Source organism: Pithys albifrons, chromosome 21 (genome assembly GCF_047495875.1).
Source record: "Pithys albifrons albifrons isolate INPA30051 chromosome 21, PitAlb_v1, whole genome shotgun sequence".
In the NCBI taxonomy this organism is placed as follows: Eukaryota; Metazoa; Chordata; class Aves; order Passeriformes; family Thamnophilidae; genus Pithys; species Pithys albifrons.
The window spans coordinates 5,150,018-5,173,745 of record NC_092478.1 but is presented as its reverse complement, the minus strand read 5'-3'; the positions used below and the strand labels follow the sequence as shown (position 1 = coordinate 5,173,745).

Sequence of the window (23,728 nt, the reverse complement as noted above, 5' to 3'; positions counted from 1 at the left end):
GCACGATGCTCTGGACCCAGCTCCAGGTGGAAAACCATGGCACTCTCGGGCTGGGAGAAGGGCTGAGGAGAGCACAGCCCCCCAGACCAGCTCTCAGGGATCGAGACAAGAGCGAGGCTGAAGCTGAAGGGGGAGTGAAGGCACAAACAGGAACCAGCCTGGATCGACAACAGGAGATGGTGCATCAGCGCTCCAACGCCCTTGGAAATCTCTCCCAAAGAACCAAGCCAGTAAGACCAAGTATTCTGAAGTACTTTATACACCACCACATAGGCAAAAATAGCACTTAAACTTACAAATAAATAGAGGGGCTGGGGAATCTCCTCCTTGTCCTTTCCAAGTTTGTCCCTAGTTTGGTCTCTTATAACCTCAGAAGGGCAGGCAGAGGCCAGTGCCCTGAGGAAGCCTGTGCCAGTTTTGGAGAGGGAGGACATGGCTGTGGTCTAATCCCTCCTGGCCCCTTACACAGGGTTGAGCTGAAGCCCAGGTGACCCATGTGACAGCATATCTTGTTGGTATTGTGGTTGGTCCTATCTGGGAGCCGCTCCTATGGACCTGCACCCCAAGGGAATTGGGGACTTCACCCCACTCCCTGTTTGGGTACAGCCCTGCAACAGAACAACCACAGAGTCTCCACAGAGAGCCAAGCAGTGCCATCAGCTCCTAAGGGTGATCCTTAGGGACCAGTACAGCTCTTTACAGGCAGAAAAACCCACCAGCACTAACTCTGAACCTGTTCTGACCCATCTGCTGCTGTTCTGCATTGTCAACCAAGCTGAACAGGAAAAGCCATAGGTCTGAGCTGCTCTCAGGGGCTGGTCACTGGGAAGAGGCAGGAGCCAGACACTCCTCCAGCCTGACAGGTTCAAATCTGATTAACAGAACCAAATACATGGTCCCCATAACCACTCCTGGGGAATTCTGCCCTATGCAGAGCCAAAGAAGATGGAAAACACAGGTATCTTTACTCTGTAGGTGAAGGTAGCTGGACACAAGTCTCTAGAACACCTATCAGGGAAAAAAAGTTAATAACCAGAATGGGGCCTCCATCCTGCAAGGGCCCAGGAAGCCCTGGGAAGCCCACAGGAGCTGCACACATGACTTCAGAGACCATCTAGCCAAAGGAACACTTTGAAAACACCAGCCCTAAATTCTTCAAAACAGAAGCTCCCAGTGAGGTATTCACTATTGAGGGCTGTAACAAAGAAACACTCCCTCTGGGACTTTGCTAAATCATTTAGATGAATACACCACCATGAGGATTTTGAAGACCACCCCTATGATGCCTTGGGAAATTCTAGGCAGAGCTAGGCAGAGATGTAGCAATCTCCCTGGTGATTAGTAAGAGCTAAAGAAACACTCCAATAAGGCAGGATGGGATTCCTTGTGAATTCCTTCCAGTCAATTTGATCCCAGGCTCTGCCTCCCAGTGCCATGTCCCAGATTTCTGTTGTGTTTTCTGACATGTTTACACCCCTGATGTCCCTTTCCTCTGCCATCTTCCTGTGAAGGATGGGAGATCACCAATCCTGCATCAAGTGAGCAGGGTCACATATTCACCATCCTCCTCCTCATGGTAGAATCACAGCCATGAAGCCCAAAGTCTTTCCCAGGCTGCTCATCCTTCAAGGAAGCAGGAGTCCAGCAACCTACTATGAAAAAGTAACACAACTTTGTGGGAAATCAGGGCAAAAAGCAATGGAGCTGATGTGACATCATGTTCACCTGCTTGAGGTCTGGCTCAGATCTCCTCCCCCACTGATCTCTTTGATCTTGCCCTTTCACAGATGCCCCATTGTAACATAAGAGCTCATAACACTGGAGGAGTTGGGCACTGATGGGGAGGAAACTGGTAAAATATTGCTGTGACTGTTCCCTGTGGTACTGAACAGTGAACCTGAGCTGGGCTCTCTCACATCTTTCAGAACACATCATCCTCTTCCTCTGCCCTCACATCCTTTGGGAGTTGTGGTGCAAAGTTAGAGTAAAGCCTTGGGAAGAGGGAACAGGATCCTTGCCTGGGGCCTGCACTGTTGGTACAGACCCAAGAGCTGTGTAGGCTCCAGTCCTGGATTTCCTCTGCTCCAAATACTCTCAGGCCGTACCAGAGGACTGCTGAACCCATCAAAGCCAGGCAGCCACTGCTGTGTGAGTGCTCACAGCAGCACCTTCACCTCATCCACCTCAGGTAATCACGCTGAAGAGCCAACAACAGCTCTGGAAAGTGCCAGGCAATCCCCAATTAGCTGTTAAATTAAACAGGCAAGGAGGGAACCTTTTCCTCAAGGCACCTGTCCCACACTGACTGCTCCCAACATGGAGCTCCCAGGCCAGTGATGCTGAGATCCAGCATCTGTGGATCCTGAGTTCAAAACAGACCCAGTAAAACCCCCATGAGTGAGAGGAGCCAGGCTGGACAGCTGGCTGTGGCATGGGACATCAGCAGGTCTGCTCAGAGATCTCACTGCAGAAAGAAAGGCATCTGAGCAAACTGTGCCCATCCCCAAACTCAGAGCCACCACAGCTCCTTCCCCAAAGTCAGCAGGAGGGGGACAAATAAAATAAATATTCCTTCAAAACTGGATTATTTCCCACAACATGCTATGATACAAAGGAGTGCAGCCTCTGTGCTCTAAAAGTGATGTCTTCTGCAAGGAGAGGAGGGGAATACATCCCCACAGCCTGTTTTCCTCATCCCAGCAGGTTTCACTCACTTGTGCAGGTCCTCTGGACATCAGGGTAGGTGGGAGGGAAGGGTCAGACCCTATGGGAAGCTTGAAGCCTCTGGGCACACACTTTGGAGCTGGACACCAGAAGCAAATCCCTTTGCAGCTCCTGGGGGGTTACTGGGACTCACTGACATTTCAGCCACCGGTCGGGGCAGCTGCCATCCAGACCACGTCAGCTGGTGGGACAGGGGCAGCTCAAACAACACAAATTCCACAGTCAAAACCAATACAAATAAGAAACCAAACCCAGAGAGATCCTTCTGCTCCCTCCTGGAACAATGGCTGTCTTGGAAAACTGGACTCCAGGATTGTCCTGATTACATCAGTTAGTACATTATAAACATTGTCCTTTTTTAAAGTGAAAATACTGTGTGTGGTCTTTTGGAGGTGCTAAAGCCAGATGTGGTGTTGTTTATCCTGACTGTGCAGAGGAGCTGATACTGGTGTGAAATGATCCTCTTCACCTCTTCTCTATCAGAGCTTCTCCTGGAAGAAAACAGATCTTGTTAGGCAAAATGAGACAAGCACAGAGATCTTTTTTTGGAAGAGGACACTGAAGCATGGAGTGGAACGCCATATCCTGACCCACTGCTCTCCCAGTAAGTCCCACTGCCTCTTCCTCAGATTGCGCGGAGATAAAATCTGAGGCTACAGGTCTTGTATAATGGAAGGTCCTGAATAATGAAAACTGAGAGACCAGGACAGTGTGTCCCACAAATGCCACCCATGTAAAGAGGATGGCAGAGATCTGAGTCTGAGCAGGTTCTAGCTGGGGCTGCCAGAAGAAAAGTCACACAGCACTGACCCAGGACACTGCAGAGCTTCTCTGCTGTCCCACTGCTTCTCCCAGCACAAGTACCCATTGCACCTCATCAACACCCTCACCACCACCTTCCCCAGGGCTTCAAGGGGTATTTAGTGAGGTTCCCACCACACTTGGTAACTGGAGTTGTGCAAAACCTCTTGCTTTCAGTGTAGGAATGACAAAGTCAAACTTTGGCTGGCAGAACTGCCCCGTCCAAGTGGTGTCCCCAGCACAGCAAAGTCACACAAAGCAGTCACTCTTTTAAACAACATCCTGCTCATAACTTACCTCTTGCTTGTGGGATTTATCCTGCTGGTGAATCCCGTTAGAAGACCCAGAATTTCCAACAGTCTGCAATGGAGAACAGACAATTCTTACTGAAGAGGGACATAGATCCTGGTGGTTTTGCTTATGAGCACTGAAATCTGGCAAAGCTGACATGTCCTTCCTTAGCTGCCCACAAGCACAAGGAAAGGAGGATACAAAAATCCCAGCTTCCTGCCCTTTGCACCCTGGCCCAGTGCCCAGCATCCTTCCCAGCTACAAAACATCCCAAGTTCCTTACAGACACAAACCCACTCTTCACTTCCAGCTCTTAAATCCCCAAAAGCAAACCTTCAGCCAAGGGCAGCGTTAGCTGCAAAACATGGCACACTGAACATCCAGCACTGAAAAGGACATTTGCCCTTTCCCACCTCCAGGGACAAGCCTGCCAGCCAGGACAGGCTGTTCTATCTTTAGAAAGAACAAGAACTTTTAAACATTTATAATGTTTCTTTAGCAGGGATAATACAGAGCCCTTCAGCTTCAAAATGACAGAATAGCCAGCACAAGCAAGAGAAGAAAGTCCCAGCATTCCAAATGCCAGGGACTTGGGCTTTGGAAATCAGAGTCACAGTTGCTGGTGAACTGCTGATGGCAGGAAAACCAGACATTATGGGGAAACAAGACTGCAGGGTTAAAACCCATCATTAGAGGAGCCCCAGCTCCATCTTCACAGGGACAACAAAGGTGCAGAAAAACCCCTACAGGACAGAGATTTGGTTTGGGCATCTTTGATCCACACTTCCTTGTAAACCCCCGACATCAACAGAAATTTGAAGCCTGGCTTCCCACAGTAATCCTCTGCTTCTTTGCACCATGCATTGTAGTTGAAGACATAACAATATCCTGTTATATGTCTAAGTTTTCTTAAGCATGAAAGTATCAAACTAATACCAGGAACATGTTAGCTGACCTCATAAGGCCTATTCCAAGTCACTTCATGTAAGATTAGTTATTTTCTACACTTCAGGGAGAAATAACTACCATCTGCACCATCTCTGGAGATGGGAATGCAAAAGGGAAGATTTCCCTTTCTCAAAGGACTTTGCAGTAAAGCAGAGAATAACCTTACCCACCCCTCCTGTAGCTGCCAACAGATGAGGCTGTCATGATGTATCTCCATTTGACACCCAGCAATTACTCCAGAAGCTAAAGTCACTCTGGAGGAACCAACAGGATTATGGTACATCTTGGACTGCCACAAACGTGTCATCACAACTCCAGCTGTCCTGCCTGGTGCTGGCAGACAGCTGGTGCTGCTGCACTGAGGGCCGTAGACACTTGTCTGCAACACACACTCAGCTGAGCCAGTAGAGCTTTCAGGACTGCAGTTTTTACCTCGTACCCTCCTCCTGACCACCTGCCTGCATATACCACTGCAATGCGAATGTTTGGTGCATCCAAAGGGGACTGTCATGGGAGGAGATACCCTCAAGGTTACCCACCACAGCATATCTGCACCTGCATTAGGGAAAACAAGCTCTTTGCCCATTCTCTGTACTACCCTGAGGTGTCTACTTGAACACCAATTACTGCAAGGGAAAGATATTTTCAGCTAAGAATTTAAATGAGCAAGTATGAGAGGAGCACTGGTGCATCTGGGCTCTGAAAGCCACGGCCTGGTTGCAGAGCCAAGAGAAAATACAGCTGGAAGAGCAATCAAGGACAGGAAGCACACAGTTTGGCACAAAGGGCAGGTCACTTTGCAGGAGGAACCAGTCAGGGCTGAGACTCCACGGGTATGAGATGGAAAAAACAAATGTTGAGAGTCAAGTTATTTGTAGCTTTCACATTCATAAAGAGGAATGCAAGACAGACAAGAGAAGCCGTTTTCCCTTAGCCAGAAGAAACACAGCCAGACCAGAGGAAGTTGTGGAAAGAAGACAGTAACTGGAGTGGAAACATTCACAGTCTATCAGCAAACCCACACTGGATACAGAGGTGCCTTCAGGAGCTGGTGAGAGTGGAAATCTTTCCAAAGTTTCTGCTTATGGACTGCACAGAATTAAACCTCTCAAAGAAGAGGGATGGCAGAAACCCCTCAACTTCCATGTTCTAAAGTACCTGCAGTGCAAGGCCATGCAGCCACATGACATTGCACACACAAAGAACAGTTACTCACACTGCAGTTCCCCCCAACCACCACTCTTTAGCAGCCATTCTCCAGAGCACAAGGGGATCTGTGATTATCAGCCAGCAGGGATTTTACAGCTTTAAGCTACATCTGACAGAACAAGGGTCCAGCAGAGAGGAAAAGGACCCAGCTGAGGCATCACCCCCAGAGCACAGGGTAAGATCCCAGGGGATTGCTGAGGGCTGAGCGACCCCAGAGGTGGTTGCTAATGCTCTACCTGTGTTTTCTCAGAGGAGAGCCTCATTGCTTCCATGAGCTTCTCCATCTGGTGGCCCTGCTCCAGGGCGTTGCGCAGCACGTCCTCTGTGCTGACCAGCCGGTGCTGCAGCCGGATCACCTCCGACTCCGACGAGGGGTCGATCAGGGAGTAGCGCCGCTGATCTGTCACTGACTTCTCCTTGTCCTTGGACAGCAAAGGGAAAGGAGGAGCATGTTAGATCAAAACCAGGAACTACAGAAACTCCAAGTACAAATCCACGTAGCTCCCAGAACCACGCTAGGAATTCAGCAGAAGGCAGGGGCAGAGCACAGGCTCGTATGGAGTGCAACCAGCAGCAGCTCCAGTTCCAGATCGGTTATTCACATTTCAGCCACTGGAGGACACTGAAGTACACGGGAATTGGAGGATCTTAGATTAGAGACAGTGTAAAAACACATAGTCTAGCTGAACGACCTTCATCTTCTTCCAGAAATTTTAGCCCTATTTAGCCACGGATCTAAAACCCGTGGGAACAGAAAGACACTGGAGAATGACCCACAAAAACCTGGAGCAAGAGTGAAAGGCTCAGACCACTGCCCTCCCCATCAGCACAGAGTCCTCCAGCTCCAGGCCAAGCCCAGGATGGGGTTTGGTGCCCTTACCAGCACAACCAGTTTCTCTCGAAGCCCCTTGATGTCATCTTTGAGCTTCTGCTCCTTCAGCCGCCACTCAGCTTTGTGCACTTCCCGGCTGAGGTCCCTCTCCGGCCCCGGCGAGTGCCGGTTTGCCTCCAGTAACAAGGCTCTCAGCTCATTCAGGCTCCTGGAAGAAGCAGCATGAAGAGGTGAAAACATTTCTAGAGCCCACACACCACTGGAGTCCTGCTGTGCTCCTTCCCATCTTTGCTATGCACCCAAAGAAAGACCAGCGAGCAAATCTCCCCAACTCCCACCACTTCAGGGGCTCAGATCTCTTGTTGTCCCACTGTGCCAGCTTTAAGGAGACTACGACCTGCACAGGGCAGCTGCCAGCTTGGCTGGCTTGTAGATGACTTCATTCAGCATCTACATGGCCACTGAGCTGTCTTGCAGCTCCTGGCAAGCAGTGACAGGGCAGTGCCTTCGAGAATTCACAGCCCCTAATTCTAACCAAATTCCCACATCAGCATCTCTAAAGACAGGCAAGTTGGGGGCTGGACTTCAACAATGCAACCTCTACATTCCTTCAGGTGGTCAATTACAGTACCCAGAATGAACATGAATACCCACAGAGTCCCTCTGTCTTCAGCTCTGTCCTCCAGACCTGCACACTGACCTCTCCTTCTTGAGCAGCTCCTGGCTAATCAGGACCAGTTGCCCTGAAGCATCGTGTGTTTTCTTGGTCAGGGCTTCCAGTTCCCCTTCCAGCCTCTTCTTTTCTTTGAACACTGAATCAGCCTTCTTTTCTGCTGTTTTGCATTTATTTTCCAAAGCTATGAGAAGCAGAGGGTTTTGGGGGGAAAAAAGGTCACTATGCCTTTCCTTACATTCCCACTTTTTGCCTTTTCCCAATCCCAGTCCCAGCCCAAAAAGCACAGACCTAGTTAGCTCTGGACCCGGCCTGTTTAAGGGGAGATCTTGTAAACAACACTCAGCTCCATTGGCTTCTGTCTCTTTAGACTGAGCCATTCGGTGAACTCAAATCCTCCCTCACAGGATAAAAATATTTCCTGCACTGTTTGTGTTCAACTCCTGAATTAATTTTTGCCAACAATATCCATTAAACGACCAGCAGCATCATGGTTTATACCAGCCCATTTCAGCACCTGGACCTTTGTTCAACACCAGTACAGAGGATGAGGAGGGAAATGCTTCATTCCCACCAACACTGGATTAGGGAAACTTACCACTTACTTGGGCCCTTAGAGTTTCGTTCTGGGACACCAGGGATGACACCTCTTTGTCTCTTTTACTCAGCTTGTCTTGGAGGTCTGTGTGGAAATGAAAAGATAAAGATTAGAAGGTCGGAAAATGCTTTGTGCAAATCAAGATGTTGACTGTGTGGTTGAGGTACACAGGGTGGTACCCCCAACAGCAGAGAAGCAGCAGGAGACACATAACAGGTGTTTTCTCACTGCATCCCATCACCATCCAGGCATTCAGAGGTGGGATGCACAATGGGAAGTCTCATCAAACAGGTTTAAGAAAACAACCACAAAAGAAGGGGAAAAAAGAGAATAAAGCATTAATAAAAACCACAAAAAAGGAACTTTCAGCACATTTATTTGTATCATCTCCTACATTGGAAGACAGAGATAGTTTCAAAAGATGTGTTTTCTGAACTGATGCATTTCCATGCTCAGAGCTGCAGATCTGAAGTCTGATGCTTTTGTGGCTCAAGTCTGAGCTGGCTGTTTTCAGTACACCTATCTTTGGGTTATTCAGTGTGGAAACAACACACACATGGGCTGAGTGACCATTCAGAGCAGTAGCTGCTGGAACTAGTTAAGCTCTGCCACCACTAGGCAGGAATTACTGTCAATCAGCAAACAATTTGGTATAGAAACATAGTTTAGGTTACAGCTCCCCATCTGTGAGGGGCCTGAGTGCAGTTCAGTTCCAAAAGTCCTTAAAAAATTTTCTGAGTGCATAAAATTTCAAGTTTTGTTAAAAGGATGGATTTGATTTATAGTAAGCTTAATAAAAAGTAAGTCTGTCACATTAATATCTACCATTATCACTCCTCTCCTGTGAACAAATTACATTAAGGTCTGAATTTCACCTGCTGTAAAAACCAGCAATGGGATGGAAATGAGTCTGTTTCCCCAGATCTGTCTCCAACCTGCACCATCTGCATAGTGACTGGGTAACACAACTGAAAACTGCCCTCCCTGCACACACTCAGCCAGATTAGAGGGAAAAAACAAAGCCAGCCAACAAATGCCATCCAGCAGATTCTGAGAGATGAAACAACTTCCTAAGCCCCTTCCACGCAGCTGTGTCTGTGAGAGCAGAAAGTTAGAGGGAGAAAAAGCACACAGGCCACTAGAACAGGGTGTTCCAAGTAAAAACAACAGTTTGATACCTTCCATAGTCTCCTTCATCTTTATCTTTTCTTCTGAAATATCATTAGTTTCAATCATCTGAAATGAATGTAAAACACGAAATGTAAACCAACACTTCACCCAAAGATTTAAAGCAAAGTTAAGAACCACAAAGCCCCATCCAAAGTAGAAAAAGCCAGAGAGCACAGAGCTCACAGACCAGCTTTCCATGCCATGAGGCCACTGTGGCCACCACTGAGTGCCCTGAGGTAAGTCCCCAAAACTCTGAGTGGGCTGCAGGACCCAAACAGAAGCAGGAGCACCCCCAAAGGGGAAACACATTCCCTGATGTACTTTTGGTATGGAAAAACTATTTAACTGCTCTTGGGAAGCAGAGTTGTGGTTCTCACTTGAAGGCCTAGGAACGACTGTCACAAGACAAATTTGTTTGTTTAAAATACTTGCACAGTTAATATTGCAGTCACTTTAAATTAACTAAGACATTTTAAAATAGAACTTGACCTGTGATCCTCCAAGGCTTTCACTCATGCATTTCTTCCCATATTCTCCTGATTTTAATCAACACATAGTTGAAATAATTGTTTCAAGACTCCCTGGTTCTAATCCAGTATCAATATTCCCCAGAGCCCTCTCATTTATCTAAAGGGATCTGGAACAAGCCTCCAGCTTCTTCTTTTCCATTCATTCCTGTTTGAGTATCAGCTCTAACATGTGACATGTGGCAATATTTTCCCAGGGCCCTGAGTGTACTTATTCTTCCCAACTGTCTTTACTAGATGCAACGTGATGAACCAACCCCTGAAATACTATTAATGCTGTAGATTCCTCCTTGGCTTTTGCCTCTCCTGTCCTCAGTGTGCCTTTTTGCAAGCTCTCACTTGGCCAACAGCAATTCATGGCCTTGACTTTGCTACTTGAAGGTGCAACTGGTTTCAATGGGGCTGAGAAATTAAACACAGGCATTGAATTCACTTCATTGGCAACTCTGTTTGGAACAGCAGCTACATCACCAGTGAAATTTCAACACAGCATTCTTAAAAACATGCACATTTTACAGCTTATTGTCATTTCCTGCATCCCCACAGGGACAAGTGGTAAATTGGGGTTTTTGCTCATTTCTCACGCAGAATCCAAACACAAAGAGGGGCCCAGCCTTGAGCCTCAAGTAGCAACCTCCTCCCTCCCTCCAGTACAGAACCAGCCACATGTCCCTGTGCCATTCACACAGGCAGGATGATGGCATCATGGGGGACTATTAAAAAAAAACTATGACAAAGAGACAAAGGCCACAGAAAACTGGCCTCTTCATATTATTACTGCTCTTATTCCAGCCTTCCCTGAGAGGTTCAGGATTCAATATTCAATCAGGCATTTTGTTTCCCCAGTCCTGTGCCATCCTGACCCTTGCCAGCAGCTCTTCTACTATAATCCTCAAATCAACATTTCCTTGTCTCTCATATATGCTGTGAAGCCTCCCCACTGCCTCTGCTATGCTGCTGGCACAGCCCCCTTCACCCCATGCCACAGCTCAGCCCCCTCACTGGGGCTCTTAAATCCTGCTCCAGGTGCTGAGAAAGCAACGTGCTCTATCTCAGCATGGGCAGTGACTGTTCATCCACCCTCTCCTCCTCCCTCCCAAAGGACATCAAGGCTGCTGCAGCTCCTTGGAGGAACACAGCTGTACTGTCAGAATGCTGCTTTTCCAGCTCAGAAAGCTTGCTCAGGATGAGAGCCCACCCTGACAAACCATAACCACCCTGGCTCTGCTGCTACAGCAGCCTCCAAGCCCAGATGTGGCCCTACTTGCTTCTCTTCACTCGTATTTTTGCTTATTGTCCCACTGTCCTGGCTTTCAAGCATAGGGAACCACCTTCAGCATGGAGATACAGTGCAGAAAAAGCACTGTCAGTGGAAGGAAAAAATCATCCAGATGTTTGAGCCTCAGAAAACTGCACAAGGCAGCAGCTGAGGGCCACTCCAGGAGGGGTTACCAACAGTGATGATAAACAAGCAAAATGACCCCCAAAGTCATACATTTGCATGCTGAGAAGGATGCAGGGCCTCCATGGACTGCAGCTTGTTCTCTAAGACAAGCACTTTTTCCTGCAATCTTTGGATCTCCTGTTTGCTCTGGGCTTCTGTTTTCTGTAACGTTTCATAGTCCAACATCTTCTTTTCAGCCAAAGAAATCTGCTCTTTCAAGAAAGCTATTGCTTCTGTCTGGTCTGTGTATTCACCATGAAGTTTCTCCAGTTCATGCACCCTCAGCTCAGCATCTCGACACTTGTCCTTCACATCTTGGAGCTCAAGAAGGTGCTGACTGCTTTTGGTTTCCAGTTGTATTTTCCAGTTGCTGTTGCTTTTTTCCACTTCATCCAAAGCCTCCTGCAGCTTCAGTTTGAGGCTCTCTTTCTCCTTTATATGCACAGCTGTCTCAATGTCATGCTTTGCTTTCAGGTTCTCCAACTCAAGCTGGTGCTCCATCTTTATACTCTCCACCACTGCCTTCAGCTCCACAATCTCCTTGTGCTGGGTGTCAGGGCCTGAGTTCAGTGTGGCTTTCAGGTCCTCCAGAGACTTCTGGTGGTCAGAAGCCAACGTGTCCAACTTAGACTTCCAGTTGTCCATGAGCCCCATGTTCTCATTAGTGGCTTGCTGAACTTTATGCTTTAGGTCAACTATTTCCTGAGAGTACTTCTCATTGACAGACTTCAGCTTCTCCATCTCCTGCTGGTACTTCTTTAATGTCTTCTCGTACTTCTCCTTCAGCTGGCTGCTCTCCTTCTGGTGCTCCTTGTTGGCAGAGAGCAGCTGGTCTCGCAGCCGAAGAGCTTCTGACTGCAGGCCCAGGTTGTGCTCAGGGCTCTCTGCTTGGTGGGAGCTCCTGAGGCACTGCCGGAGCTCGTCCACCTCGCTGCGCCTGAGGCTCAGCTCCTCCTCCAGCTGCAGGATCCTGGACTGCTCTGCCACTGTTGTCAACTGCAACATGACAGAGAACAAAAGTCAGTGCCTGTCTCCCATCACCACATCCTTACCCTTTAGTAAGTGTGCTCCAGTGGAGGCAAACCCAAAGTACATCAGTCAAAGTTCAAATAAACAGCAAAAGAACACCCGGCACCCTCCAACCTGAGCACAGTTTTGCACCAGGGTAACCAGCACTGATAACATACTGTTATATCTGTGCCAATTGTAATTTGTTTTTTTCTAATACAAACCTCTTGCTTTTTACAGAAAAACATCTTGGAAATAACCCTTGAAACTCACTAGAGAGCAACGGTGGTTTATGAAAAATAATGTCCTGGAAGGGCATTATGTTTTCAGACCAGGCATCTTGCCAGATGGTGCACAAAGGAGATGTGACTGCACATGCAGGAATATCACAAGCATCAAAACCAGCATTAAGCATATCATGTTTCCTTTATTGCTCAGCAATCCTCAGCCTACAGACCTCTCTGCTGTAACACAATTTGTTTACCCTGGTGTAAAAAGGAAAAGGGATTTTTATACATGAGTATTTGTTAGAGTTTATTAGTAAAGTCAAAATAACGTAGAAGGCTAGAGGATGCAAGACAATAAATCTGGCCATGGTAAACACTGAGCATAAGGGCCATGGATCAATGTCTTACAGTCTGAATGTAACCTGGCAGGGCTGAACCACCTGCGAGTCACAGGGAGCTCAGGGTGCTGCAGCCATGGATGGAGAAGAGCAGATTTGACCAGAAGCAATATTAGAAAAGCAGAAGAAACAAGGAAACCAAGACCAAACCCAAGGAATGAATTCCACTCCATTGCAGTTGCCATTTCCCCACCAACCATCAGCCCAGGAAGCTGGTGGTGGTTATTTTAGGTGGGCACAGGGGGGTTCAAACCAGCCAGACCTTTGGGAGATCCTCATGTATGTGTTTTCTACAGCTCTCAAACCCACCGGTGAGTCACGAGCTCATTGCAGCAAGTTTGCTGCTTCCCACACCACACCAGCAGGAGAAGGCCCCTTCCACATCTGGCTGCTTTTAGGATTCTTCTGGGCAGCCTGTCCAAGGATCAGAGCAAGCCCATCTGCACTAACCAGTGTATCTTCCATTTCAGATGGCAGCTCCCTCAGCTGGCAGGGGAACAAAGGGAATGCTGATTGCAACGTTATTTCCTATTGCAGCCTCAATGCAGAATGAATTGTGCAGGGTGCAGATATTACTGGGATATGTTAAGTGAAAAATGAATTGTGAAGAGCTTATGTATCAGATGGTGGCATGGGGCAGAGCAGCAAACTCAGTCTGAGAAACAAGTCCCCACATGAGAAGCAAAGCTAGAAATCATTTCGTACTACTATTTCCAGGAGAAAGAGAGCAAATAAAAAACAAACTTAAAAAAAAAACATCAGGGAAGCTTAAGTTCAAGCCAAAAGTTGATCAACCCCACAAAACCCAAAAGAAAGAAACCCAAAGCAAGGCATCATGAGCATCAACGCAGGGGCAAGCGCTGTTGTGCAGGCAGGGCACGTGGGGGGCATTACCCTGGTGTCCTCTAATTCTCTGAGGAGCTTCTCAGCCTGTGCCTTCTCAAACAGCAGGCTCTGCTCGAGCTCCCGAATGCGGGCATGCTCCAACTGCGTCTGAGTCTGGCACAGAGGGAGAGAGAACAGCGGAGGTGGAGCAGGGCAGGGAGAGAGGGAGAGAGAGAAAGAGAGGGAGAGAGAAGGCTGCAACATCATCTCCAGCATACAAGACAAGGAAAGGCAGTTCACAACAGGAGGAGAATAAAGATCCAAATGAGGAGGAAAAATCCAACCGAACAGAAGAAGGTCCCTAAGGGATTTTACATGGTACTCATAGTGGCTCTTCACAGGAAAACTGGATATGTGATGGGAAAACATCCTTCTGCATTAGAAACCTGCTTGGGTGTTTTCCTGCACACCTGAAGACACTTCCTAAAAAGCAAAGCTCCCACCAGTGCAAGGCCCTTGCACCACACAGAGAATGCAAAGACCTTGCAATAATTCTCCACATCTCTCCTCGAGAACAATCACAAGGTGGACTGAAAAGAGCTGGAAGTTCCCATCTTCTTTTTGCTCTGGAGACTGTGTGAACCCTGCACTAGGTGGGGAAAAAAAGCAGGTCATACTGTACACAGAGTGTTGTAAAACCCACACACACTGTACTGAAGCAAACCAGGGAAACAGATACCAAAGTGCTCTATAAATCAGTGCTTTGGCTTTGTATAGGGGCTGCCAGGGAACTCAAAGGGATTTTTGCACACCAAGGCTCCACTAAGCCTTGTTTGTTTTTTGTTTGTTTGCTTGTTTGAGAAATGACCAAACTAAGCACAAGAGGTTTATGTAACCTGCCCAAATACAGGAGCATTGACTTTGGGCTTTGCTTCAGTGCCCTTCACCTTCGAAGCAGAAGTACCACAAAGCTGCATTTGGTGACAAACCTCAGCATTCCACAACCACCACTGGAATATCATGTAAAATTCCCCCTAAATAAGAGGAGAGGAGACATGGGAAAATGCATGCAGACTCTGATCTTCACATTTTTTTTTAGCTTACAAAACCAAATTTTTCCTTTGAATTAAACTCAGTCTACAAAAAAAAAATCAATTACCAAAAAGCAAACAAATCTGCTCAGAACCACTTTTTTTAGCCCCATTTTCTGCCCCTTCATTTTCCATATAATTATTTGCTTCCCCCTATTTTTATTGGATTGAGGGATTTTCTGCTTTTCCTGCTATAAAGCACATCTTGGTTAGTTGTGGGACTTGAAAACATTGCACAGGTATTCATAGATAGTGAAGACTCAACTACCAGCTGTATTCAGACTACTCCTTATTTTATGTGCTCTATTTGACCCCTGAAGGAGGGGAAAAGAGATGTGGTTTCAAGAAGCCAAATATTAAACTCCCAAATAATATCATTTAAGTGCAAAAGTTTGCTGAATGTATCCTAGTAAGAAAAATCAAGATATTTAATTAATTAAATAAAGTTAATTCTGCTCTCTGCAAAGCTCAAAGATCCACATTTCAAGACAGAGACTCCAGACTTGATTTTACTTATAGGAATAAATATTCCATTGGCACCACTGAATTAACTGGTGGCAGCACATCTGATTTTGGCTACCTGAAGATGGTGATCTATTACAAACCTCATCTCTGGACCTCCCAAAGAGTCCAGACTCCTGAGCTTGACACTCAAGTTCCCAGCCAAGCTATCTCAGCCACACCTGATATTCTTGCTCAGTATCTATTAATCCTGCTGTTTTCCAAGACTGTAAAACATATTAAAATAGGAAAAAAAAACCAACAAAACCCCCCACACAACAGGGAAGAGAATTAGACCAACTGTTTTCAGGTCCTTAACTTTCAGATTTGCATCAAATCCTGTATTTTTTAATGCAAGTTGGTTTGCCAACACTAGTCAGGATGAGTTAGAGCCTCAAATCCAAAGTTCTCCTGCGCTTTGAGAAAGCTCAGACATGAACTTCAGACCTCCTTGTAGCAATTAGCCTTAAATTACTGTTCACAAATTACAAACTGACTTCCCACAGGCATTCAAGATACAATGCAGGACCCAGGAGATGAGCATGACAGAGTTCCTTAATGGAGATAATATTTCCTATAAACCAGCTTTCCACCACAAAAAATCTTTCCTGAAAGCTTTTCCTGCATTTGTTTTTCATCTTCCAAAGCTCTTGAAAGCTTTTCCTGCATTTGTTTTTCATCTTCCAAAGCACCACAACATCAGCATTGCCAATCTGGATCAAAAATGGGTTGAATTGGTAACTACATTTCAAGGCTAAATCCACAGCTGCTCCATCAGGGGTCCAAAACCTTGGTCTGTATCTCCAGGCCCCCAACACATGGATTTCTGTGGTCAAAGAGCTTCCAAGGATGCTGCCTGCCATGCTCAACACCCAAGAGCCCTGGATTTGTTCAAAACCTACAAACTGTTGGGACAAACAGCAGGGGTTTAGCCAAGCCTTCAGCAGAAAGTCTGGATCCAGGGACCACAGAGGGAGAATCTGTTCTTACCCTCACATCTGCTACTGGCTGTTAAGTCAAGATAAACATTCCCCTCTGAATATTTGGAAGAGCTGCTGGTGTAAGAGGACTACAAGACCAGAGGAGAGAAGACAACGTCACAAGGGTTTTGCTTTTGCTTAGTTCAGCTCCAGAGAGGGATGCCAAGGGCTGTGCTTGCAGCCAGTGCTTGACTTTGTTATGATTTTACACAAAGAATATCAGGAACAACCATTTCCCAGGAAACACTCTGTAGCATGAAGGAGCACTTGTCCTCCTGATTTCCAACAAGAGGTTTGGTTTGGGTTTTTTTTTTCTCCTAGAAGTTAATGACTTGCTTCTGGAAATCCTAATTGTCTCCACAACAAAGCAGAATAGTGAGATTTAACTCCAAGGGGTCAATCATCCATTCTGAGTATCCAAATTGATAGGACAGGATGTAAAAACTGACCACAGCCAAGCGTTCTGTTGGCACTAATGCTGGACTTATGGGGAACATCCCAGTTCCCTGGATCACAGGAAATCAAGCTTTCCTGAGCTATTTGGTTTTTTGTACAAACATGGAAGGGAGGACAGAACTGTAGGAGTCTGCTGGAAGCTTGGCCACATCCCCACTGCAAAACAATTCCTCCCCAGCCCCAAGAAAATCAGATCTCTGACTGCAGGTCCCAGTCTGAGGGCAGGAGCACTTCTGTCATGTAGCTTATCACCTTGCTAAGCATGGTGGCTTTTTTAAAAAATGCATCCAAATACACCTGCTGGTTATCCCTGGTCCTGCTGCCACTTTCACACAGCCAGGCCGAAACACTTGGAGCTTCCCCAGGGACAGTTCCCAGGGAATGATGGATGGATGGATCAACCACACTTCTCTTGAGCACTGGGGGAACCTGTCAGCTCAAGCATCAACAGAAACTTGATTTTGCACCCACACACAAGCAGAAACTGCACTTGCAGTGCTGATTTATACCCTGTCAAACAGCTCCTTCAGCTTCTGGATGAAGAGAGAGGTTTGTGCCAAGAGGGTCACAACCACAGCAACATATCCATTGCCTAGTTTTCCCATTTTCCTGGGCTTTTATTGCTATGAGTGACAGCAAATAAGAGGCACAGGGCCCTTGACATTTCTGGCTGGTACTAACCTGGCACTCTGGCTAAAGAGAAGAGAACCCCCTTGTTTACATGTGGAGAGCAGAGCCTTGCTTTCACAGAGAGATTTTCTTTTCATTTTTCCCCCCTGGAAAAGCCTCCCACTCAAGGGCAAGCTCCCAACATCACTTCCAGTTTGCACAATGCTCACTGCAATAGCCCTTCCCAGTGACAGGTTGTCAGTCCTGGTGTCCAACCCCACGACACCTCACAAGGATACCTCAGGATACACAGCATTTCATCTGGAATTAAATAGCATCCAACCAGGAGATCGTGTGTCCACCAGCTCCAAAGAGCAGGACACTGCAGGGACAGGGACTGAATAGTCAGTTGATTTCTAGAGTGGAAAAACATGTTGCAATGCATTCAGACACAGATTTTAACATGGCTTGGCAAGTCAGGGTGATGGATTAATTCCACAGGCAGCTCCCAGTATGAGTAGTCACTGGGCAACACACCAAAAAACAATCCTCACAATTTACACTCTGCTGTTCACAGCAGGTCCAAAGCCATCAATGAAGATAAAGTATTGTTTTGAGTGGAGCAAAAGGTGGCAGAAGTTACTCAAGAGAGACCCCACTGCAATTTCAGGCTTTGACCCCATATTTTGGTAACGTCATTAGGAATTACCTCCAGATCCCCCTTTGTAATGGATTCTTCCTCCACACGGAACTGCAAATCCTCCACTTTCCTGGGGAGAGGAAAAGACACAAAGAGCATTCAGTAACACCCAGAGCAGCACCCTCTGTCTAACCAGCCATCACACACGGGCTTTTTCACTATGATCAAGTTTTATGGACTAGTGGGACCCAGCACTGATGGAGAGATCATTACAAACAAATAGAAACGCTACCCAAAAGCTACTGGTAAGACTTTTTGTGTTCTAGAAAAAAGAAAAACCCTGATCTTAAAAACTATGTCATGGTCTGCAGAATCAAAGTCTGAGAGGAGAGGGAGACAGACCAGCTTTGGATACAAACAGCTCAGCGGAAACTGAGCAGCAAGATCCATGGAGCAGGACAAGCTTTGTACCAGCAAACACAGCCTTCCTGCAAGGGACAAGCTCCCAGACACACCCAACTACTGTTCTTGGGCACTGGGATCCTGCAAACATGCAAACCACAACCAAGCTTCACTGCTTTACCCTGCAGCTGAGCACTGGGCAACTCCTGTGCCAAATGCACAGGGTCCATATAAACTATCCCAAGGGAATTGGACTCTCTGACTCCTCAGCAGAGGGTGGGCAATGCTTAACGTGGAAACTCTGAGTTACCCTGGCAGGAAAGCCTTCCCCACAGATTGCACAGGCCAGTCATGGATAAATGCATATGAAACCACAAGCACAAACACAGACATGCAGAGGACTCTTCTCTTTTGGAAGAGGGAATCCAGTAACAATACAAAATAATTCAATTTTCTGCTAAACTCAGCCCTCTTTGTTCTCTTTACTGATTCAAAAAAAGGCAATAATGAGGATGTTGAGCTGGTAGCCAGATGTAAGGACTCTGATTCTGTTACAGATAAAAATAGCTGTGAGTGTACATATCTAACTTCATAAACAAGCTTTCTTGTCTAAACCTCCTCTAATTAGAGGAGGCTTCTGTTGATATTTAGGGAAAAACTCAGCTGTCTTGGGTTAAAGGGCCTCCTGGAGCTGGGAAAGTGAGCTGCCTACCAAACACCAGAGAGACTTATGCACAAAAGAACAATTCATCCTCAGGAGGGGCATCAGCCAATGGAAATAAACACTGTTTTCAGTTATTTTATACACAGAAATGTCTTTCTATTCCCACTGAAGAGTTTAATTATATATCTGGAGAAACTGGACTCCATATATACAAGGACAAGCAGATCTTATCTAGAGAGGAAGGGTGTGCATCATCCTATACACATGGATGGAGCCTCTGGGATGTGAGAGAGGGTGAATCACACACCACAGTAAGGCCAGTTTGGCTCTTCTTCCTCAGAAGGAATGTCCTCAACATCACAAACAAAGGGGAAGAAGGGGCCTTTAAGCAAAGCCAGGTCCTACAGAAGGGTCTGCAATGGCCCAACATGCACAGCCCTGTCTATGATTCAACATTTATTCTGTATCCTCAGCCAAAACCACCTGAAGGCTTTGTCACTGTCCACACAGGACTTCACCTCCCTCACACCCATCCACTCCTGCTTTACCTCTTCTCCTCTTCCAGCTGGTTCAACAGCTCAATCTTCTCCTTCTGCATCCCATCCACCAAGGCTCGTGCTCGCTGGAGGTTTCCCTCTGCCTCTGTGACATACTGCAGCAAAAAAGAGCCCAAGCCACAGAAGTTACCAATGTTTGAAGAACAGGGTTGTTTAAAAAAGGATCAGAACAAGGGAACAGAAAGTTTTGATTTGTTTCAGAGGGTGCTGTGGTAAGAGGGCAGATTTTCCAAAGAGCCCAAGATGTGGGTATCAAGACTACAAATACTACTCAATCTCCAGCAGCTGTAAGTGTGGTCCATGATTCAGTGCCCCTCTAACTTCAACTCTTTGGAGAATCCAGCTCTTATTAGAGTCAAGAATTGAAGGCTGAACAGTTTTGAAAATCTAGTCAGAGGTTACCTGATCATGAAGTAAGAATCATTCTGGGAATTACTGGAAAACACTATTCACAAGAAAGATGTCAGCTTGCAGTTGATTTCCAAATTTCTCCTGCATTTTGGACAGGCAGGTGTGACCCACTACACAAATAGGTGGCTGACTGGGGTTTATAAGCACGAGGAAGTAATTCAGGACAACAGCAGTCATTGAAGAGCCATATAGTGACAAATAGCACAAACACAACTCCTCTCTTTAAGCATTCAAGTGCATAAAATATCCTTTGTACAAATGCTTGTGAAAAAAAACCCAAAAAACAAAAACCACCCCACCCTAATATGATCAACTTGTTTTCCTTCCAGATCTCCTGACTTTATCGATGTGATAAAAGCATTCTCTCTGGCAGGAAAGCTGTGGGACATGAACTGAGCTGATGTTCTCAGCACCACAAAATCACTGCAATGCAGTCACAGCCAAGGCCAGACTGGGTAGCTGAAGGGAACAAATTTACTCTCCACTTGCATTTCACCATTGAAATGTATTGATCCACCAGACACAAACTATCTACTGCCTTTTATCTGGCACAGCCCTTTTCCTGCTCCTGGCTCAGGGCAGAGAGACCACATGTGACACTGGGAGAGTGGAAAAGAGCCTCAGCTTAACTCACCACATCAAAGGCACAAATTCAGAGCCCAAGTTTCATGTACAGGGGTAATGTTATGACCTGAAACTTTCAGGGGATATCAAATATTCAGATATTTGAGAGCTAGTGATAAAGCCATATCACCTCCTACCTGCTCATGCTGGGCCTTCATGATGGCAATCTCCTTCTCCACCTCACAGATGTGGCTGGTGGCTTTGGCCACCTCTGCCCGCTCCAGGTCCCGCTCTGCCAGCAGCTGTTCAATGTGCTGCTGCTTCTCCTTCAGTGCCTCCTGCAGAGCTGTGGTGCCAGAGATTTTCCGGGCATATCGAGAAGAGGTTTCTGTCAGCTGGAAAAAAAGAGATGGGGTAAAGCTATGTCCTTCCCAGTCTAGAATACCTGTTAAATCTGCTCAACTCATGATCATTTATTCAGCTGTACAGAGCTGGAGTTACACCTCTGGACTCTACAGGTGAGGTTAAGTCTGTGAAACACCTGGACAATGCTCACAAGCTCAACAGTTCTTCTGCACTGCAATGAAAGGACTACTTCCAAAAGAACAGGATGTGGGATGTGAACTGGGTCAGGAAAGACTAACATGCATTTTATCATGTGCCTTCTTAAATATTGATGACCTGCACTGATGAAGTCTCAAAAAGTGACCTCACTTGGGCAGACTAATCTCAACTGGAAACCAGCATGGGCTGCTTAGATCCACTCCCAGGAGTGACACTGCACTCTCACCTCCAGCCAAGTGGACTGCAGGTGCTCTGCAGCACACACTACAAAAGAGCCAGAGCTTTTAATAACATTGCTGCCTGCTCTGCTGTCCATCTACTTGAGCACCTGCCAAAGCCCCAGGCGTGTGATCCAGGACAGTGTCACCCTCCAGCCACTGCAGGAGCTTTGCACAGCTGGTCAGAGCAGAGCACACTGCTCACAACCACGTGGGACTAAAAGCAGTGACCTTTTTCTGCAGGGATCCCTTATAAACCTGCTCCTGACAGCAGAGCCCAGATTGGTCACACTGCAAAAATCACAGTTCAGGCTCTTAAACAATAACAATCACTCCATGGCTGTTACAACTCTTGTTTCTGTGTAGGGGGACTATTTGTAAGGTGGGTAACAACATCCCACCCTCCACTCCCCTGACCCCACCACTGAAGGAACAGCTGCTGAAAGAAAATCCCAACCCTCCTACTTTGTGGAGCCTGGTCACAGAGCCAGACTGAGGCTGCACAGCCCATGAAGGAGCCACTCACCAGCCCACTGCGGCTGGGCCTGCCCCCGACCGATGAGGCCACGGAGCTGACAGAGCTGATGGAGGAGCTGCTGGGGCTGTGGGTCAGGGCTGACACTCCCATGGCCATCCTCTTGCTCTTCTTGGCCTTGGCAGGGCTGGTGGATGGGAATCCGATCCGGATCACCTTGTGGATGGGAGCAAAGAGGCCAAACTTGGGAGGACACTGAAAATACCTGGGATACAGGAGGTGCACCAAGTCAGAAGTGGCAGAGCATCCATCTCACCCAAGCCTTGCAGAATGGCATTGCCAAGCAGTAGAAAGCCCTGGCCTTAGCTCATCTCTGGATGCTTTGCTGAGACATTATTTCCTGTGTGCAAGTGGTTGGATAATTCCCCTTCCCTGTACTTGTAATGGCAATCTCCATGTTTTCATTTGTGGTGCTTTAGCAGGGAATCCTGTGATAATTGTCACACACTAATTGCTGTGCACTTTGATGAGATGCCAGGAAAGACCCATCTGGCAGCCTGAAGAGCACAGAGATCCCAGAACATAAGCACAACAGAGCACTGCTTCCTTTTATAAACCAACCTTCCCAACAAACCAACATGTTCTTTATATCCAGCTTTGAAGAAAGTCGTATCCCTGTGTCTGCAGGGTGGTGTCAGAGGCTGGACCAGGCTCTGCTCAGGGGTGCCCAGCAGTGAGACAAGATGCCTTGGGCAGAAACTGATGCCCAGGAAGTTCCACCTGAACATGAGGAAGAACTTCTTCACTGTGCAGCGACCAAGCACTGAACAGGCTGCCCAGAGAAGGTGTGGAGTCTCCTTCACTGCAGATATTCCAGAACTGTCTGGACACATTCCTGTGCCATGTGCTCTGGGATGACCCTTCCTGCTCAGATGACACACTGTGGTTCCAACCCAAACCATTCTGGGATTCTGCATTCAATTTAAAAGTCTCAATCACACAGCACTGAATAAATGTTATACAGGGTAAAAAAATTCCCTACCAAAATGGAAGGGGGAAATGGCAGCCCCTAACTTTGAAACTAAAAACACCATTACAGCAAACTCCAGTGTGTGCCACATCCTCTGGGTGGCAGAGAAACTGGTTCCCACGCAAACAAACCTAGAAAGATGCAAGCATAGAAGAGGGAAGATCAGATAATTACAGAGCAAGTTCTCTTCAAAAACTGCAGTGAGCCCAACAAGATTGTGTCTCTCCAGAGCCCTCTGCCAGAATAAAACTGAGCCAAAACCCCGTGTCAAAGCCTGGAAACCCCTTCAGGGTTTGGGCTGACTGGAACAAGCCAGGGTTCATCTGCTGCTGGCCACCTGCACTGCAGCAGGAAACACCGATTTCCCCCCAGCATCCCATCCCCTTGTTTCAGGGGAGCAGCCAACACAGAAAGCTGTCTCCTGTAAGAGCTCTTTCTCATAGGCTTCACAGCAAGGCTAGGACTAAACACTGGGTCATAAACCAGCCTGTCCTATGTTAACATAAAAAACAGATTCTAATGACTAAATGACTCAAATCCAGCTTTACTAGCACAAGTCCTCTCTTTCCAGATGTGAGCAGCTGTTTCCCCAATTCCCTTTTATATTTAAGTGCTGGCAGCCATACAGCTGTGTCACAGGCAGACCCCCGTGCTTGGGAGGCCAGAGAACAGCCTGATCTCCAGCCAGATGAAAATAAAACTCATTCTCAAACATCTGCTCAAACCCATTTTTTTTAATAACAAACTTTTAACAATCCCTCTACAACCCCAAACCTCTCAGCCTCCTTGGCTTGCTGCCAACACAGGCCTTGGGTTTGGAAAACCAGCCATACCACAGGCTGACCCCTTACAACCCAGCCAAGCCCTGCTCAGCATCATATCCCCAAAATC

The 23,728-nt window shown here is 47.0% G+C and overlaps 1 protein-coding gene across 2 annotated transcripts in view; it reads right to left on the bottom strand.

The window, feature by feature from the left end:
* Positions 1-241: 241 nt before the first annotated feature.
* The window catches only part of CLIP2 (CAP-Gly domain containing linker protein 2), a 68,554-nt gene continuing 45,067 nt past the window's right edge, over positions 242-23,728 (bottom strand). The window contains exons 5-17 of one of the 2 annotated variants that reach the window (XM_071575001.1): positions 21,859-22,072; positions 20,748-20,945; positions 19,567-19,670; positions 18,022-18,082; positions 13,745-13,849; positions 11,269-12,213; positions 9,255-9,312; positions 8,077-8,160; positions 7,506-7,662; positions 6,854-7,013; positions 6,210-6,395; positions 3,823-3,885; positions 242-3,215 (exon numbers count right to left, since the gene is read on the bottom strand). In XM_071575001.1, coding sequence (XP_071431102.1) covers positions 3,204-3,215; positions 3,823-3,885; positions 6,210-6,395; positions 6,854-7,013; positions 7,506-7,662; positions 8,077-8,160; positions 9,255-9,312; positions 11,269-12,213; positions 13,745-13,849; positions 18,022-18,082; positions 19,567-19,670; positions 20,748-20,945; positions 21,859-22,072 — 2,347 coding nt within the window. In that variant the 3' untranslated portion in view covers positions 242-3,203. The remainder of the gene's footprint in view (positions 3,216-3,822; positions 3,886-6,209; positions 6,396-6,853; positions 7,014-7,505; positions 7,663-8,076; positions 8,161-9,254; positions 9,313-11,268; positions 12,214-13,744; positions 13,850-18,021; positions 18,083-19,566; positions 19,671-20,747; positions 20,946-21,858; positions 22,073-23,728) is intronic. The other variant, XM_071575002.1, reaches the window with a different exon arrangement.